The following is a 19,035-nucleotide window of genomic DNA, read 5'->3' on the forward strand; positions in this document are numbered from 1 at the left end:
TACGACTTGATCCAATAATTGGTTGTCCAAATCAGCTGGCATGTAATTGCATCCAACAGCTAGCTGGCGTAGTCTCGTCACGTACTGAGCAATTGTCTGGCCATCTTCTTGTCTCGTTCTCCGAAACAAATGGCGTTGAAATGTAGCATTCGGTGTCACTACATAGTGTGCATTTAATGCATCTACCGCTTTCTGGTACTCATCCTTTCTTCCAGTATTCAAAAGTGTCTTAAATGTTTCCTGAACTGAGGGTCCTGCAGTGAAAAGAAGTAACGCCCTTCTCTGCGCTTTTTGTTCAACTGTACCGGTATCTAGAAATAGGCCACGACTGTCGGCATAGAATTCAAATTCTTCCAGCCATGCCTTCCACTTCACACTTACAGTGCTTGCATCACCCGTTGGATCAAAATGAGCAATTCCACTATGTGTTAGAAAGTCACTGTCTGCACCAGCCATGAGGAAATATTCCAGCCCCAAAAGTACTGAGACAAAGAGAAAATTCTTATCACCTTGAAGTTGTCTGTAATCCTCTGTAATCTTGTTTAGTCTTTAATTTTCTTCAAGCTTCTTTCATCCTCGTTGCCAATGTCACATTTGTGGCCCGAAATGTGAAGTTAATAAAACATTAAACACAAGTTTTATCAGGTAAACTTCTTAGTGTCTTTATTCTCCTGTTTTCTTTTGTTCTCCTGCTTGTGTTCTTATATCTCTCTCCTACCACGTGACTTCCGGTACATCTCATTATCATGACAGGTCCCATCATGTCATTGTCCTTATTCATGAATCTGCCTTTGTCCTTATTCACACATCTCAACCCCCCAGGACTTACTAAATTCTATATGCAGAACTTGCTAATTCTTTCTATCACTATAAGACCCTTATTCTATTATACTTACATAACCCTTCTTCACACTCTTATCGGAATTCATCCCTACTCAGCACTTACTTAACTTCCTCTAGTCCAGTGCAGTATTCCTTATTTCATTCATATTAGCTTTACTTCCTATATTCTATTATCTCTTACACTGTGTACTATAGATCAGTATGTACAACCTCTAAAAGCGCACCCTCGAAACACAAAAACACTTTCATTGTGTGTGTCCAATACAGTAATCAGTGCCGGATTTAGGCATAAGATAAACGAGCTACAGTTTAGGGCCTCACAATCCGCAAGGGCCTCAAAAAAATACATTAATATATGTTCAAACCATTAAAAAAATTATTTGCAAGTATTGTTTCCAGCCTATTCTGTTATAACCAAGCCAGCCAAATGATAAATATATAATCAGTAAAATAATTTGTATTGTAGATGTTTAACAAGGGGCCTCCAAGCTTTATACTGTATAGTTCAGGGCCTCGCCAAGTCCAAATCTGGCCTTGAGAGTAATAGAGACATTTTAAATGGATACATGGAGGTGGAGATTGAAGTGGACAAGGGAAGGTGATGGAGAAGAGTCTTCTTGACATCGGTGACCTCGCGAGGATTGGACAATGTTTCTCCCTCAAATCATGTCCTGTAGCAATCAGGAGGTGCAGTCCAAGCCTTAGTTATTGTTCGGTGAAATCTCAGGTGGAGTGGCCAAAATCATCCTCGCACCACTAAATGTCAGGGGTTTGATTTATAAAGCGGAGAAATTAAGATAATCACACCGACTCGGTCACAGTGAGCGCAACTTGGTTGCTAAGTAACTGTGTGACTCCCCCCGCCCCCTCCCCGGCAGATGGACAGAACCCCCCGACCCCCGGACAGAGCCGTGAAGTCCCATGGAAAAGACGACGGGGCATGTCAGCCAAGGACGGGTTAGCCTGGCCGCCCGCAAAACGAACCTGTACCGCCCGGACCTGCCCACCCTGCGCCGCATGAACATGGACGATGAAGCCGGCAAACTAGCAGGGGAGCACAGCCGCACCTCAACGAAATGCAGCGCAGGTAGAGGGCGGGGGAGGTAGCTGAGCGAGGGGGGCATCGGGAGATCCTGGACTGGAACCAAGAGTTAGACCGCCCTTGAGATTGGGGGGTGGGTGATGTTGCTTGTTGAGAAAGATTCAATGAGATCCGGCAGGCAGAACTTTGCAGAAGACATTATGAGGGGGATGGAAACCAGATTTGTTGCTGAAAAGGATGCCAGCATTTGCAGAGAGTAACACAGCAGAACAATGACTAACTAGACTAATGCATCTTTTGTGAAACCATTATAAAACCTCCCCTTGTACGAACGTTAGCCTGCATTAGTGCCAATAGTTTGGGGAAAATAAAAAGGTCACTTTGCCAGAGTGTGCCTAATCTTGGAAACATAAAGTTTCCTCCATTGTACATAGTTATTGTTGATTGCTGTATATATGGAGCTGGCCCACTCACTGGTGACTCATACCCTATGACTCCTCCCCCCATGGTCCTGGGCCATAAAGGTCAAGTCACCTCTCCCTTCCCTCCATTCCTATTCCTGGATCTGGGCTAGAAAGGTTCTTCTGTACATTAAAGCCTATGGTTCCCTCTACCTAGTCTTTGTGGCTACCAGTAGATCACTACGATTGAATGTACAGTAATTATCTCTCCAGTAATGGAGAAGCTGCTGTGCCCCAATCGGTTAGAAGTGGACCCCCAATCCCCAGGAGTGTCTGAACATACGAGCAGTGGATCAGCTGCTTCAACAACTTCCTCAAGGCCGCTGCAGATCTGGTTGACTCTGATGAGAAGCTCAAGCAAGAGTCAGCCAGCAAACTTTCCAAGTCATCAGTGGATGGGCCAGCTCCATATATACAGTAGTCAATCAGAACTAAATACAATGGAGGAAACATATCACCACACGTATAAAATACCTCAAGAGCCAAAGTAGATTGGTTGAAACGATACATGAAACTAAATAAATATGGAGCAGCAAACGCCCTCACAAATGTTGTGTTTACCAAGTCACAAGTGTAGCGATTCATTATTGTTCCCCTTGCTATCTAACAGGTCAGTTTGTGAGTTTCTAGCTGGTCTGGTATAGTGGTGAAATTAGGCCTTCCAATCTCAAATTTGATTCCTCTGTGACCTTTAAGTTTAAAACCAGCAGAAAGGTGTTGCCACACCATTCCACACCTCCCTGATTTAGACACATTATTGCTGTTGAGATTCATTGAAGAACAGCACCTTCATCATATAAACTGTAACAGAAGTTGACAAGATGTCTCTCCCACTGTCTCAAAAGCAATTTGCAATAGGTAATAAGTGTTGGATTTACTAATAATACTTACTTGGTTTATAAAATTGCAAGAAAAAAAACTTGGTGAAAATTTTTGTGCCCAAATATGCCATGTTCAGTTTACTGGAGCTCCATATTATCATCTCACACTTTTGTTTCAGTGTGATTATTGCAAAGGTAAGCAGCTCTCTGTGTAAACTATGTTAATCCTAAATTTTGTGGTTCCTCTATTCCTAGTCACATTATGTGATTGTGCTAGAAGCGAGTATTTTAACTGTAAGTTTATTCATCTCACTGCAGAATTTCCTTCTCCTTCCTCTGTATTAGATGATTTCTCAGACACTACCTTTAAACTGTTTGATTATCCCAAAGCGACCCATGCAGCACTGGTGAGTATTTTTCATTTGAAATCAATGTGAGTGAGCTTTAGAAGCAGAGTTATAAATTAAAGAATGAAGATTAATGATCATTCGCAGTCCATGTCCAAGGGATTGGTGGTAGGATCAAACTTAGTCTACCATAATGTGATTCATAAGTTGTACATAATGTCCCGCATCGGACTTGTCAGCCACCAACGAGCCTGCAGCTGACGTGGACTTTTACCCCCTCCATAAATCTTCGTCCGCGAAGCCAAGCCAAAGAATAATGACCACAACCATATTTTACTACTCTCAGCCAAAACTGCAGATATACCATAACCATACAAACAAAAACACTGCAGGTAATGGATTGTAACAATACACAAATGCAAAGTAATTTTCTCAGATAATTACTTAATTACAGATAAAAACAAAGTATCCTGTTTCTCATAAAATGACTTGCCTGAATGAGTGTCCCATTGATACCCCTGCTTGTCCAAATATCTTCTAACCTCAACAACTGAGCACCAACAACCAGGTGGAGTAGAGAATTTCAAAATGTTATAGCCTTCTAAGTCAAGAAATTTCTCTTCATCTTTGTTCTAAATGGTAGACCCCTTTCTCTGAAACAATGCTCTCTAAACTCTTAAGCCTGATGAAGTAACCTGCCTATATCTACCCTGATGATGCTCCTTGGAATATTGTTTATCTCAATAGTTTTTCAAAAATTTAGACATACAGCAGAGAAACAAGCCATTTTAGCTCACAAATCCGTAGTGCTCAATTTACACCCAATACACACCCCCCCCCCCATGTTTTAAACAGTGGGAGGAAACCAGTGCCCCCGGGGAAAACCCACACAGACACATGGAGAATGTACAAACTCCTGACAGACATGGGATTTGAACTCCAGTCCCGATCACTGGCGTTGTAAAGGTGTTGTGCTAACTGCTACGCCAACCGTGCCTCCCTTCCTTTCTTCGTAACTCCTCTTCCTTTAGGAACCAAACTAATGAAAGTACATGAACACTAAAAAGTTTTGCTTAGATAAAGAAAACAAACTACTTATTCTGCATTTATGTGAAAGTTTTGTTTAAGTCCAGAAACACATCGCTTCTCGGCCTTTTGGCTAAGATCAAGTGAAGTCCAGAAATATAATTTATTCCTACAATCCAGCTCTTGTGTAATAAAGACCAACATGTCATTTATCTTTCACAATGCTTGGTGTCCTCACAAGTTCAGCTCCTTACAAATCAGTACTTCAGGTTTGCACTGTTTACAACATTCTCACAGTCTAAAATATATTGTTTTCTGTAGTTCTCACAAATTTGCATTTTCCTTGTTTGCCTATTTTCTTGTTTTACTCATGCAAACTTTCTAGTTTCCTTTAAAATTCTCCTTATTCCTCACAGCTCACTTTCTTGGCAAACTGTATATTGAAATCTTGTTATTTATTTAAGGTATTAACATATATTGTAAATATCTTATGGAGGGTTATACCTCATTAATAATAGCCCATTACTCTCAAAATATGTACAAACTCCAACTTTATTTTCCCCTTTTTAACATTTTTGTATATTACTGTACTTCTAACTCCACAATCCCCTAATTTATGCAACAACCTTTTAGGAGTTTTTTTTAATTAACATTTTAAAATTAAAATGTTATTTTTAAATTTTTTTTAAAATTTGGACTTACAAGCCCTTTTGGCCCACAAGCCCATGCCACCCAATTACTGTTTGAAAATTCAGATATGTCACATCCACTGGTTGCCTCTTATTTACCTTGCTAATTATGTTCTATTAAATATGCCAAAAAAGATTTTTCTTCCATGATGTCTTTGTCTAATAATATGATTTTCTTTTTTTTTCAATTTTTTATTTTTCACACCATAAATCACATTAACCATGATACACACTTTTTCCTTTTCACACATATACAGTGCCATTTTCTACCCCCCCTCCCTCCTCCCATCCCACCCTCCCTACCTCACCCCTCCCGTCCATTTAAGGTACAAAATCTAGGATGCATTAAACCAGTCAGACAATGTTGTCATTTAATAAAAATACACCAGAAATTTCACTGAGTCCATTCTTTTCATTTCCTTTTCCTTCCGTTAACTTAGGTAGTGATTGTCCCCGGTAGGTTTTCGCTATTGTGTTTAATATAAGGCTCCCATATTTGTTCGAATATTTCAATATTATTTCTTAAACTATATGTTATTTTTTCTAATGGAATACATTTATTCATTTCTATATACCATTGTTGTATTTTCAAATTATCTTCCAATTTCCAAGTTGACATAATACATTTTTTTGCTACGGCTAGAGCTATCTTAACAAATCTTTTTTGTGCATCCTCCAAATCAATTCCAAATTCTTTGTTTTTTATGTTACTTAGGAGGAAGATCTCTGGATTCTTTGGTATATTGTTTTCTGTTATTTTATTTAATATCTGATTTAGATCTTCCCAAAATTTTTCTACTTTCTCACATGTCCAGATTGCATGAATTGTTGTTCCCATTTCTTTTTTACATTGAAAACATCTATCAGATACTGTTGAGTCCCATTTATTTAACTTTTGAGGTGTAATGTATAGCCTGTGTATCCAGTTATATTGTATCATACGTAACCTCATATTTATTGTATTTCTCATCGTTCCAGAGCATAACTTCTCCCATGTTTCCTTTTTTATCTTTATATTTAAATCTTGTTCCCATTTTTGTTTAGTTTTACCATTTGTTTCCTCATTCTCCTTTTCTTGCAGTTTAATATACATATTTGTTATAAATCTTTTGATTATCATTGTATCTGTAATCACATATTCAAAGTTACTTCCCTCTGGAAAACTCAAACTGCTTCCTAATTTAGCCTTCAAGTAGGATCTCAATTGGTAATATGCCAGCGCTGTATCTTGAGTTATATTGTATTTATCTTTCATTTGTTCAAAGGATAATAATCTATTTCCTGAAAAGCAATTTTCTATTCTTTTAATCCCTTTTTTCTCCCATTCTCTAAAGGAAAGGTTATCTATTGTAAAAGGGAGTAACTTGTTTTGCGTCAATATTAGTTTTGGTAATTGATAATTTGTTTTATTTCTTTCTACATGAATCTTCTTCCAAATATTGAGTAGATGATGTAATACTGGAGAACTTCTATGTTGTACCAATTTTTCATCCCATTTATATAATATGTGTTCAGGTATCTTTTCCCCTATTTTATCTAATTCTAATCTGGTCCAATCTGGCTTTTCCCTTGTTTGATAAAAATCTGATAGGTATCTTAATTGTGCGGCTCTATAATAATTTTTAAAGTTTGGCAGTTGTAAGCCTCCTTGTTTATACCATTCTGTTAATTTATCTAGTGCTATCCTCGGTTTCCCCCCTTTCCATAAAAATTTCCTTATTATTTTCTTTAACTCCTTGTAGAATTTCTCTGTCAGTTGTATTGGCAATGCCTGAAATAGGTATAATATCCTTGGAAAAATGTTCATTTTAATACAGTTTATCCTTCCTATTAGTGTTAGTGGTAAATCTTTCCAATGCTCTAAATCGTCCTGTAATTTTTTCATTAGTGGATAATAATTGAGTTTATATAGTTGGCCGAGATTTTTATTTATTTGTACACCTAGGTATCTTATTGCTTGCATTTGCCATCTAAATGGTGATTCCTTCTTAAATTTTGAGAAATCCGCATTATTCATAGGCATTACTTCACTTTTATTTACGTTGATCTTGTAACCCGACACTTCTCCATATTCCTTCAATTTCTTATATAATTCTTTTATTGATAGTTCTGGTTCTGTTAAGTATACTATAACATCATCCGCAAATAAACTGATTTTATATTCCTTGTCTTTTATTTTTATCCCTTTTATATTATTTTCTGTTCTTATCAATTCTGCTAGTGGTTCTATAGCTAACGCAAACAATAAAGGTGATAGTGGGCATCCCTGCCGTGTTGACCTGCTTAAGTTAAATTGCTTTGATACATGTCCATTTACTGTCACTTTCGCTAATGGTCCCTTATATAATGCTTTAATCCAATTAATATACTTCTCCGGTAAACTGAATTTTTGCAATACTTTGAACAAATAATTCCATTCTACTCTGTCAAAGGCCTTCTCTGCGTCTAAAGCAACTGCTACTGTTGGCGCTTTATTCCCTTCTACTGTATTAATTAAGTTAATAAATTTACAAATATTGTCTGTTGTGCGTCTTTTTTTGATAAATCCAGTTTGGTCTAGATTTACCATTTTCGGTATATACTCTGCTAATCTGTTTGCTAATAGTTTAGCTATTATCTTATAATCTGTGTTAAGTAAAAATATTGGTCTATTTGACGCTGGTGTGAGTGGATCTTTCCCTTGCTTTAGTATTACTGTAATTATTGCTGTTTTACATGAATCTGGTAAGCTTTGTGTTTTATCAATATGGTTGATTACTTCCAGGAGGGGTGGAATTAATAAGTCTTTAAATGTTTTATAGAATTCTATTGGGAATCCATCCTCTCCTGGTGTCTTATTATTTGGTAATTTTTTTATTATCTCTTGTATTTCTACTATTCCAAATGGCTCTGTTAATTTATTTTGTTCCTCTATTTGTAGTTTTGGTAGTTCAATTTTAGTTAGAAATTCATCTATTTTCCCTTCTTTCCCTTCGTTTTCAGTTCGGTATAATTGTTAATAGAATTCTCTAAAGTTTTCCTTAATTTCTTTTGGATTATATGTAATTTGTTTGTCTTTTTTCCTTGATGCCAATACCATTTTCTTAGCTTGTTCTGTCTTAAGCTGCCATGCTAGGATTTTGTGCGTTTTTTCACCTAGTTCATAATATTTCTGTTTTGTCTTCATTATATTCTTCTCCACCTTATATGTTTGTAGTGTTTCATATTTTATTTTTTTATCCGCCAATTCTCTTCTTTTAGTTGTATCTTCCTTCATTGCTAATTCTTTTTCTATATTTACTATTTCCCTTTCCAACTGCTCTGTTTCCTGATTGTAGTCCTTTTTCATCTTGGTTACATAACTTATTATTTGCCCTCTAATGAATGCTTTCATTGCATCCCATAGTATAAACTTATCTTTCATTGATTTCGTATTTATTTCAAAATACATTTTAATTTATCTTTCAATAAATTCTCTAAAATCCTGCCTTTTAAGTAACATGGGGTTTAATCTCCATCTATACATTCTTGGAGGGATGTCCTCTAACTTTATTGTCAATATTAAGGGTGAATGGTCCGATAGTATTCTAGCTTTATATTCTGTTTTTCTTACTCTATCTTGCATACGAGCTGATAACAAAAATAGGTCTATTCTTGAGTATGTTTTATGTCTAGCCGAGTAATATGAATATTCCTTTTCCTTTAGGTGTTGTTTCCTCCATATATCCAAAAGTTGCATTTCTTCCATCGATTTAATTATAAATTTGGTTACTTTGTTCTTTCTGTTAATTTTTTTCCCAGTTTTGTCCATATTTGAATCCAAATTCAGGTTGAAATCCCCTCCTATTAATATGTTCCCTTGCGTATCTGCTATCTTCAAAAAGATATCTTGCATAAACTTTTGATCTTCTTCTTTAGGTGAATATACATTGAGTAGATTCCAAAACTCCGAATATATCTGACATTTTATCATTACATATCTCCCTGCTGGATCTATTATTTCCTCTTCTATTTTAAATGGCACATTTTTACTAATTAATATAGCTACTCCTCTTGCTTTTGAATTATACAATGCTGCTGTTACGTGTCCTACCCAATCTCTCTTTAATTTCTTGGGCTCCAATTCAGTTAAATGTGTTTCTTGCACAAATGCTTCATTAATTTTTAATTTTTTCAGTAAATTTAGCAGTTTCTTCCTTTTAATTTTGTTATGTATTCCATTAATATTTAAAATCATATAGTTCAACGTAGCCATTTTATACTTTGTTTATCTTCCCTTTCCGTTTCTCCATCATTACCTTTCCTTCTTATCCATTTCTGTTTTCTTGTTTTGAACCCTTTATAAGACAACATTCCTAAAACATCAAACATTTTCCTTATTCTCCTATTTAAAACTTCTTTAGCCCCAATCTCCCCTTCCCCTCCTGAGTTGTCTTTTATCCCTTGTTGGACAACCACATCTCCCCTCTCCATTTGGATTTGCGAATTCACTCGCAAGCGTCAGCTGATTTTGCAGTGACCGTAACTCCTCCCCACCCAGCACCCCCCAGAAAAGATTTCGCTTTTCATATGTAACAAAGGTCACTCTTTTAATTCCCTCCTTATTCCCTCTATTCCATTTCCTTCCCTTATTAATTCTTGTCTATACTCTCTATATTTTCCTCTAAATTCAGATACATTCATGTATGCACACTATACATATACACACATATACCTCTTTACCCACATACATATAAATCGTGGTCATTTTTACTCTTATTACATGTCTTCATCTCTCTGCTTGTTTTGTAGTTGTTCTGCAAATTTCCTTGCTTCCTCAGGATCCGAGAATAGTTTTTTTCCATAAGATCGTTTTCGCTGTATTGAACTCCTTCCTCTTCTTCAGGAGTTCAAAACTTATGTGTCTTTTTAGTTCGCAGTCTTTTGTACTCTCGTTACACGTCTTCATCTCTCAGTCTATTTTGTAATTGTTCTGCAAATTTTCGTGCTTCCTCTGGATCCGAGAATAGTCTGTTTTGTTGTCCTGGAATAAATATTTTCAATACCGCTGGATGGTTTAGTATAAATTTATACCCTTTCTTCCATAAAATCGCCTTTGCTGTATTGAACTCCTTTCTCTTCTTCAGGAGTTCAAAACTCATATCTGGATAAATGAAGATTTTTCGCCCTTTGTACTCCAGTGGCTTGTTGCCTTCTCTTACTTTTTCCATTGTTTTCTACAGTACCTTTTCTCTTGTAGTATATCTTAGGAATTTTACTAAAATAGATCTTGGCTTTTGTTGTGGTTGTGGTTTAAAGGCCAATGCTCTATGTGCCCTTTCTATTTCCATTTCTTGCTGTAGTTCTGGACATCCTAGGATCCTGGGGATCCAATCTTTTATAAACTCTCTCATATTCTTGCCTTCTTCATCTTCCTTAAGGCCCACTATCTTTATGTTATTTCTTCTGTTATAATTTTCCATTATATCTATTTTCTGAGCTAACAGTTCTTGTGTCTCTTTAACTTTTTTATTAGATCCCTCTAATTTCTTTTTTCAGTCCTCTACCTCCATTTCTACTGCTGCTTCTCGTTCTTCCACCTTGTCCATTCTTTTTCCCATTTCTGATAAGGTCATATCTATTTTATTCATTTTCTCTTCTGTATTGTTTATTCTTCTTCTTAAATCACTAAATTCTTGTGCTTGCCATTCTTTAAATGACTCCATGTATTCTTTAATAAGAGAAAGTATATCCTTTACCTTGCCTTTCCCTTCTTCTTCCATTTCACTGTACTCTTCCTCTTCCTCTTCTTCTTCCTCTGGGTTGGCCATCTGTTGTTTCTTTGTTGTCCTTTTCTTCTCTTCTTTCTTGTTTTCGTTGTCTTCTATGTTCTCCTCTTGTTGCTGCTGTTCTGCAGCTGTCGTTGCCGGCTGTGGAGATTGACTCCCCAGCTGGTCACCCCTCCCGTCGGTGTGTTTTTTTGCATGCGCATCGCGCATGCGCGATTCCTCGTGCATGCGCAGTTGCGCACTTTTACTCGGCTCAGCGAGCCATTTTTGTAGTCCACTTTCTACCGACCTGAGGGAGCGGGTTTCTCTCTCCACTGCGGGCTTCTTCGAACAGGTAAGGCCTTCTCCTTCTTCTTCCGTTGTCTTCTCTTCCTCTCTTCTTACCGTTGGTTTCGATTTTTCTTTTTTCGTCACCATCTTCTTTCCACCTTTATACTCACTTTACTTTAATTTTTATTTTTGTGCCTTTGTGTTTTCCTTTATTTTTTCCGACTTTTCTGGAGAGGGCTGGAGTTCATCGTCCGGCCACTACTCCATCACGTGACTCCTCCAATAATATGATTTTCTGATGTAAGGCAAAGTGGGAAATTCACTGAGATGAGATCCTCCGGGAAGATGAATGATCAAGGAAGATAAACTAATATGTCCCTCAGCCCGTATTCATTTTGCACTTCCATCTATTCATATTTCCCAGTATGTTTTGCACCCTGTTACCCCATTCCACTTAAATTTAAAATGTTGTCTTGAATGTAATTTTTTTCCCCATTCACACAGGCTCATACCAGATGTTCTAGGCTCTCTTTGAGCTGGTACATCATTTATTGTTGAGTTGTGAGCTTGTCATAATGGCGAACATATGAGAGCTGTACAGCTGTATTAGTATTCCAATTACCATTGTTTGTAAATAAGAATACAATGAAAAGAAAAAATAGACCCTGCTTTGTCATACATTGATTACAGTTTATCTTATACCACTAGGCCATCTTCAAGCATAGTCTTACTTATTCCCTTAATCTCCAGAAATCTAATGGTCTCTCTTCTGAATGAACTCAATGATTGAACACTGATAATTCCCCTTTGAAATGTGCAGTAATGTTTTGTTCACATTGGCCTTTAGTGGTATTAATAGAGGAATGAACATTGGAAGGAAAATCCAAGAGAACTCCCCTTTATAATAATGTTGCAGATTGTAGCAGATCCACTTGAGAAAGCAGATGGAACTTCAGTTCACCTGTAAGACTATTTCTTCATTACTGCACTGAGTACTTTCAGAGATTACTTGTCAAATATCCACAGAGGGATATTTGACTCTTAAAGGAAGGTTTGCTGTTTCTGACCGACAGCTAAATCTTGATGTGTGTATGTGTGAGAGAGAGAGAGAGAGAGAGAGAGAGAGAGAGAGAATGTACCTCCATGGGCTTCACCCACTACATTTATTGCAGAGGATTTGTGAAGGTTTGGCATCAAATTATTCATCCACCCACCCATTTATTTAGCGAAGATAGTTGCTGAAGCAACTGCAAAGCAAATAAATGCTTTCTTTAAAAACAATGTCACCCATCTCAAAGCAATGTGAAACGTATTTATTATTCTTGCCTTATCCAGTTGTTCAGCCACGCTGGAGGATCACTGAAAATAAGTGACAAGTTTTCTCCTGATGGCAAACGATATGCAATCCCTAGTATTCATTTTGAGAAACCTTGGAGTCACTACAAGCCTTTGATCACCGAAGCCTCAAAGGATTGGTCTCGTTTTGTATCAGAGTGTGGGGAATTTGTGCTTCCCAAAAGGGACCACAAAGGTGAGCTTTAGAATATACATATGGTGCGATGTCCCATCTTTTCAATCTGCAGTCAATGTACACTTCAGAAACCTTGAGAAGCTCGAAACTCTTCCTCATTTATTAGTCTTTTGTATTAGAACACATAACTATAATTTAGTTTAACCCCAAATCACAGAAAGAGTACAATTTATATTGACATGAAAGTCATAACTCAAATAGAGTTTGGTATAATTTATATTGAAATTAAGATCACAATTCATGTAGCTACAAATAGCAATAATTCACAGAATTGCAAGATGTACAGCTGGATTTGACAACCCTAATGCCTAACATGGTTAAGACAGAGGTGTTCATTTCTTCTTAGCAGAACATGTTTTCAGCATGCCTTGTGCACAAGACACGGCTGCCTGTTTAATTGAAAACTCCTTGTTATGAATGGAATTGAAGGTCAAGCTACTTGCTTATTGTTCTGTTAGGAAAGCAAAAATTAGAAGTGCATGTTTGACCTGGTAAATTGTGGAATGTTTCCTGAGAAGGACAAATAGATTTTATCCAACCAAATCTCATACAAATCTATTAATATGTACTATTACATTTTTTTGTTATATTGTATAATGAGAGGGTGGGGCTTTGTGGAGGTTTCAGCCTTTCAGAAGATTGGAATGGTGTATGTGGACATGACTAGTGAGGCGAGGATGTCCTGTTAATGCATTGAGATACAGGACCCCTGTTACGGCCATTTGGGTTACAAATATCCATACTTAGGAAATGCACAAACCACGACCCAAAGTTTGAGATGTTGGTATTAAATTAATATGGAATTTATGTAGGAAATAATAAATTAAATAGAATTCAAAACAAATGTCAAATTTTTAATTATAGTCGTTCAATATGGGATTTTAATATGATATCACTGTGTCGATTGGCTTAACAGTCACAAGTGAGTGCCTCCTTTTCTACATCCCCTCCAGTCCGAGAACATGCGAACAGATGTCTCAGATTTCAAATTTAGATTTTCATATTTATTGTCAGTGTACAGACCTGACATCACATCATATCATCACATACCAACCCAAGATTCTTTTACCTGCGGGGGAGGCAGAATCACTACTTATTGGTAGTGCAAATAAAAAACTGACGTAAACAAATAAAATGTAAACAAACTGATTGCAATGCAGAGAGGAAAAAAATCAATAAAGTGCAAAAGTAAGAGTACTGAAATAAATTTGTGATGAAGTTTATTTTTGAGGAGTCTGATGGTGAAGTGGTAGCAGCTGTTCCTGAACCCATTGGTGCGAGACTGTGGAGAATTATTCTTAGCTACTGCAGTTCCCTGAATGCAGGATGCCAAAGGGCCTTGCATATGAAAAGCACATCAGCGTTGCTCTCTGAGAGAGCTATTCTCATGATTGGTCTTTGCTGATTTCCAAGGCCATTGAAATGGTGATGTCATTATCCAAATCATATTGTTCATAGTACTAAATGACTAAAAATAAAAATTTACAATACTTGTTTCTTTCACGTGACACCTGTCCATCCCTCAAGTCTGGTCGAGGTAGAAAGATACTTGAAGGGCGTTTGCTTAAAACAGATGGGGAGGAATTTCTTTAGCCAGAGGGTGGTATTTATAGCCATGGGTGGTTGGGAAGGCCAAGTCATTGGGTGTTTTTAAGGCAAACCTTGATAGATTCTTGATTATCCAAGGCATCAAAGGTTATGGGAGGAAGGCTGGGCAGTGGGGCTGAGTGGGAAAATGGATCAGCTCATGATTAAATGTTGGGGCTGACTCGGTGGGCTGAATTGTCTATTTCTGCTCCTATGTCTTATGCTCTTAACTTGCAGGTTAAGTAAGGCAAATGTAATTTTGAGAGGACTACAATATAAAAGCATGGAATGCTGAGGTTTCATGAGGTTGGTCAGACCATATTTGGAGTATTGTGAAAATGTTTGGGTCTCACCTGTAAGGAAGGATTTGCTGTCGTGGGTGAGTGTCCATTGAGGTTGACAAGAATGATCTAAGAGAAAGAGATAGTTAAGAGAAAAGATGACTTTGAGCCTGTTCTCTCTGGAGTTTAGAAGGATGATGGGAATCTTATTGAAAGATCTGGATAGAGTGGATGTGGAGAAGATGCTTCCAGTAGCGTGAAGGTCTAACAACAGAGGCTTCAGAATAAAAAGACATCCCTTTAAAACAGTGATGAGAATTTTCTTCAGCGAGACAGTGGTGAATCTGTGGAATTCACTGCCATAGATCGCGGTGGAGGCCAAGTCACTGGGGCAGAGGTTCTTGATTGGTAAAGCCGCCAAAGATTATGGGGAGAAGGCAAGAAAATAGGGGCTGAAAGGAAGAATACAGCCATGATTCAAGTGGTAGAACAGGCTCAATGGGCCAAGTGGCGTAATTCTGTTCCTATCTTTTATGGTGCAGCTGAAGTAATTATTAGAGGAGCCACTACTTTTGAAGTGTTCTTAGAGTTGCTGCGCACGCTACTTATAGTACACTCAGGAGCATTACAATTCCTAGCCTCCTTGTACTTGATTTAATTATAATAGACAATTTTATTTTATAAAGATTGTATACTGTACATTATGTACAGGCTGCCTGCCCCTGGGTTACAAATGTTCGACTTATGGACACCACTTCCCCCCCCACATCAAAACAAATAAGCACATAAGCCTGACCTATGTACATCGGTTCATTCCGACAAATGGCAGAACTAGTTCCCTCTCTAATTTCACTTTTTAGCCATTATCTTTCTTATCAGTCTTGTATGCTTTTGACACAATTCATTAAAGTACTGTAGAGTTAGCATTATATCACGGCAAGTGCCTTTTGCATATTTTCTGACTATCAATTTATGGGCATTTGGAACCTAATTGCTATCTGAGAACAGCCCGATACATTATAAAAGTTAAATTTACTCAACACATTAGAACAGAAATATTATACTTACATGTAGTAAGCTCAATATTTTGGGTTGTTTATTGACCAGCAATTTTCTCCCTTTTTTTTTTAGATCTGCACTACTCTGGTTATGCAGTCAGATATTTGAAACCTAATGTTACACAGTCCTGGAAGGTAGAATCAAAATTTGTGTCCCTTCTTTTTGTCCTCTTGCTGTCCAAATTCCCTAATTAAAAGTACCTGTCGTTCATCTCCTTTCAGTACTATCTTCAATCGGAACCATCAGTCAGCAAATACGACCAGAAGCCCATCCCAGTCAATACTCTGTAAGTCCTGGTAAAGCTTGTACCTTCAAATTGCTGACATGTAATTTTCTTAATCATTATTTTTTCTCACCTTCAACAGCAATCGATACAGAAGGTTATCCAGGCCGTTCAGGTACTTCAATCTGGGTTTTTTTTGCACCATATCACTTGGTTATATTCTTCAGTGTATGCTTGCTCTACTTTGGGGCAGAAGGGTGATGCCTCAATTATATTAATATAATTAATATAACAAAGCACCCCTGCTTTAGACAATGTTGAAAGTTCACTGTTAATTTTGAATGATTGAGGAGAAAGAAAGAGGAATCAGATACTTTTGAGGTATAGCATGCATTATTAATATTTTGTAAGTATTTGGCTGGTATGACACAGGAATATCAGCATCTTATCCACTATCTAATGCATCCACTTATTCCAGAACAGGCACAGCAATATAGCAATTCTCTCATTTTCAAAAGCACCACCCATAACTTTCTCACTTAAAATAGATGGTGGGCAGCAGCTACCGTTGCATGTCAGAGGAGACAAAGAATTGCCGGAGGAACTCTGCAGGTCACTCATGGGCAGAAATGGTCAGTCAATATTTTGGTAACCACACAAAAATGCAGAAGGAACTCAGCAGGTCTTGCAGCGTCTGTAGGTTGTAAAGACATACTGTATTACTGATGTTTCAGGCCTGAGCACTTCTTCAAGTAAAAAAGCAAAAGGTTGGGGAAAATGTAAGGATTGGAGGGGAAGGTGTTCGGACCAACAGGCAAAAGGTGTTCATTGGATATAATAAGAGGACAGGAGAGAGGAAAGGTGAGAATTAATTGGGGGAGGGTGTTGTTTTGGGCATTGGCTCTATGAAAGGAGAAAGAGGGAAAAGGGGAGACAGACAGCTAGAGGAAAGGAGACTTAGAGAAAGATGAGGGGGGGGTGTGGGGTTAATAGAAAACAGGTCAATGTTAATGCCATCCAGTTAGAGGGTTCCCAGATGGAACGAGATGTTGTTCCTCCAATTTGCAGGTGGTCTCAGTTTGGCAGTGCGTGAGACCATGGAATGGGGCGGGGAATTGAAATTGGTGGCTACTGGGAGATCCATGTTATTGCAGCGGACAGATCTGAGGGACTCTGCATCCAGTCTTTCCGATGTAGAGGGGACCATAATGGGAGCACCAGATACAGTTGAAGTGAAGTTTGCCAGGGTAGATGCACAGGTAATGGAGAATATGCGGATGAGGACCAAGTTGATGGTGGTAGAGGGAACATGCTGTTTGAAGGAGGATGTCTCTGATGATCTGGCATGGAAGACCTTGTCCTGGGAGCAGATGTGATGGAGATGGAGGAACAGAGAGAATGGAATAAAATCCTTACAGGGTACAGAATGTGAAGAGGTTAGTTGAGGTAGTTGTGGGAGTTGGTAGGTTTGTCAAAGTTGCCTTTTGCAAGTTTGTCTCTTGATAAGGAGACAGAAAGATTGAGAAAGGGGAGGTCTGTACCCTTTATCAAAACTAGAGAGAACATATTAATTATGTAAAAAGGTGAAGAAGTTGGGAGAGGGGACCAGAGGTGATAAGACACGAGGTGTGAGAGGTGCATCCCCTGCAGCTTTTATGTTTCACCATTATATATTGTCTTCTTAGGATATATCACCAATTCTTCAAGATCATCGAGTGAATATCCTGAACTGCAATGTTTTGAAAATGCTGTTTGCCCTTTCTCATGGACAATTAGAAATAAGTAATAATGTTGGGCTTACTGGTGATGCTTATATGCTAAGACCTAATGTTTTAAAGTAATATGTCTTAATTTCAGAAATGGCCTCCAAATGACTCAGGCATTTTAGGAACACCATTACCTCTGTCCATTGATTCCATTGCTAACAGCACATAATGGGACAGGGAGACAGCCAATCTAGTGAGTGGGTGTACCAGTTAAACTTGATGTACTAAAAGTTAGTTTGTACCTCTTATTGGAGAGGTTTGGTCAGAGAAGGTGCTGGCAAGCCTACTAGTGGATCATTCCTGGAAACAGAAGAATGGTACAAAATGGGATAGAGTATGTAGATATCAGGGTTTGTGGATGCTGCATTAGAAGCTTTGATATTGGAGCTGCATTAGAGATATTATCTCGTGTCTTCCATACCAGATTATCTCACCTTCCAATTGTCTTTTCTTCATCAATTCTTGGTATTAGAAGGCCCAGCTATTCTTCCCAGGCTGTTTGAAACCCTCTCATCAGAGTTACCAATAACTCAGCTTAGTGACCATCTAGTCCACTGGTTCTCAATCTTTTTTTCCACATACCACATCAAGTAATCACTTACTAACCCAAAGAGCACCTATGGCATTCTATGAAATAAATGGATGAGAACCACTGGTCTATCCTGTGTTGCTGTGACCCACATGTCACCAAATTTCATCTTAATCTTAGCGTAGTTCGCATTACTTATACCACAATGCTTTTGTGTCTATTTTGGTAAATCATAATGGTTAATTCTGTTTTTATAGCAGTTTTTCCCAGCGACCTTGGTTCTAAAGTACATCATCTATTTGAAAGCTTTGAGCTAAAGCTATCGGCATGGAATTTGTGACCAGAAGGACCTGAACCAGTTAAAATAATTTCATAAGAGTAAACAATTCTCGTTCAATAGGATATTTTACATCACATTGAGTAAACTGTGTAATGGAAGTGACCTGTGCTTGTATTTTCCTTTAGCAGTTATGCAGCCCAATCATCGTTGATGCTTCGTGCAATGTGTTTTGTAAAATATTTTAATAGTGATCCATGTAGCGTGTCCTATCTTGACCATCAATATCACAGATATCGCATGACTTCAGAAATTCAAGAGTGCTGAATACTTAACCTCTTGCTGCCTTTTGGCAGCCACAGTTTAAGCCATGATGAGGTTTTCAGGATGAACTTCAGAACCTGGGCCTTGATAGTGTAGCTCTCATAGGTGACGTGACTAAGTTCAAATGAACATATCCAGAATTGGAGAAATATAGGGCTGGAGGTGGGATGTAGGTAGAAAGAAAAAGTTTGAAAACCACTGTTTTAATCATA

At 37.8% G+C, this 19,035-nt stretch overlaps 1 protein-coding gene across 6 annotated transcripts; it reads left to right on the forward strand.

The window, feature by feature from the left end:
- Positions 1-1,689: 1,689 nt before the first annotated feature.
- LOC138744637 (sperm microtubule inner protein 8-like) lies at positions 1,690-18,660 on the forward strand. 6 transcript variants are annotated; one of them, XM_069901096.1, is made up of 7 exons: positions 1,690-1,930; positions 3,513-3,574; positions 12,582-12,777; positions 15,777-15,838; positions 15,926-15,990; positions 16,070-16,102; positions 16,476-16,668. In XM_069901096.1, exons 1-7 carry the CDS (start codon positions 1,765-1,767, stop codon positions 16,651-16,653), a joined length of 762 nt encoding a protein of 253 aa, XP_069757197.1. In that variant the 5' UTR covers positions 1,690-1,764; the 3' UTR covers positions 16,654-16,668. The 6 variants fall into 6 exon arrangements, with proteins under 6 accessions (XP_069757197.1, XP_069757199.1, XP_069757200.1 ...); XM_069901098.1 differs by lacking the exon at positions 16,476-16,668 and adding an exon at positions 18,480-18,660 and having other exon boundaries at positions 1,694-1,930; XM_069901099.1 differs by lacking the exon at positions 16,476-16,668 and adding an exon at positions 18,483-18,660 and having other exon boundaries at positions 1,694-1,930.
- The last annotated feature ends 375 nt before the right edge of the window (positions 18,661-19,035 follow it).

This window comes from Narcine bancroftii, chromosome 10 (genome assembly GCF_036971445.1).
Source record: "Narcine bancroftii isolate sNarBan1 chromosome 10, sNarBan1.hap1, whole genome shotgun sequence".
NCBI lineage: Eukaryota > Metazoa > Chordata > Chondrichthyes > Torpediniformes > Narcinidae > Narcine > Narcine bancroftii.

Excerpts from the sequence above, each read along its gene's own strand:
- LOC138744637 (XM_069901096.1), top strand. The coding sequence starts at position 1,765 with ATGGAAAAGACGACGGGGCATGTCAGCCAAGGACGGGTTAGCCTGGCC. Across the intron at positions 1,931-3,512 it reads CTCAACGAAATGCAGCGCAG|ATGATTTCTCAGACACTACC; the intron begins GTAGAGGGCGGG and ends CCTCTGTATTAG. Across the intron at positions 15,991-16,069 it reads CCCATCCCAGTCAATACTCT|CAATCGATACAGAAGGTTAT; the intron begins GTAAGTCCTGGT and ends CACCTTCAACAG.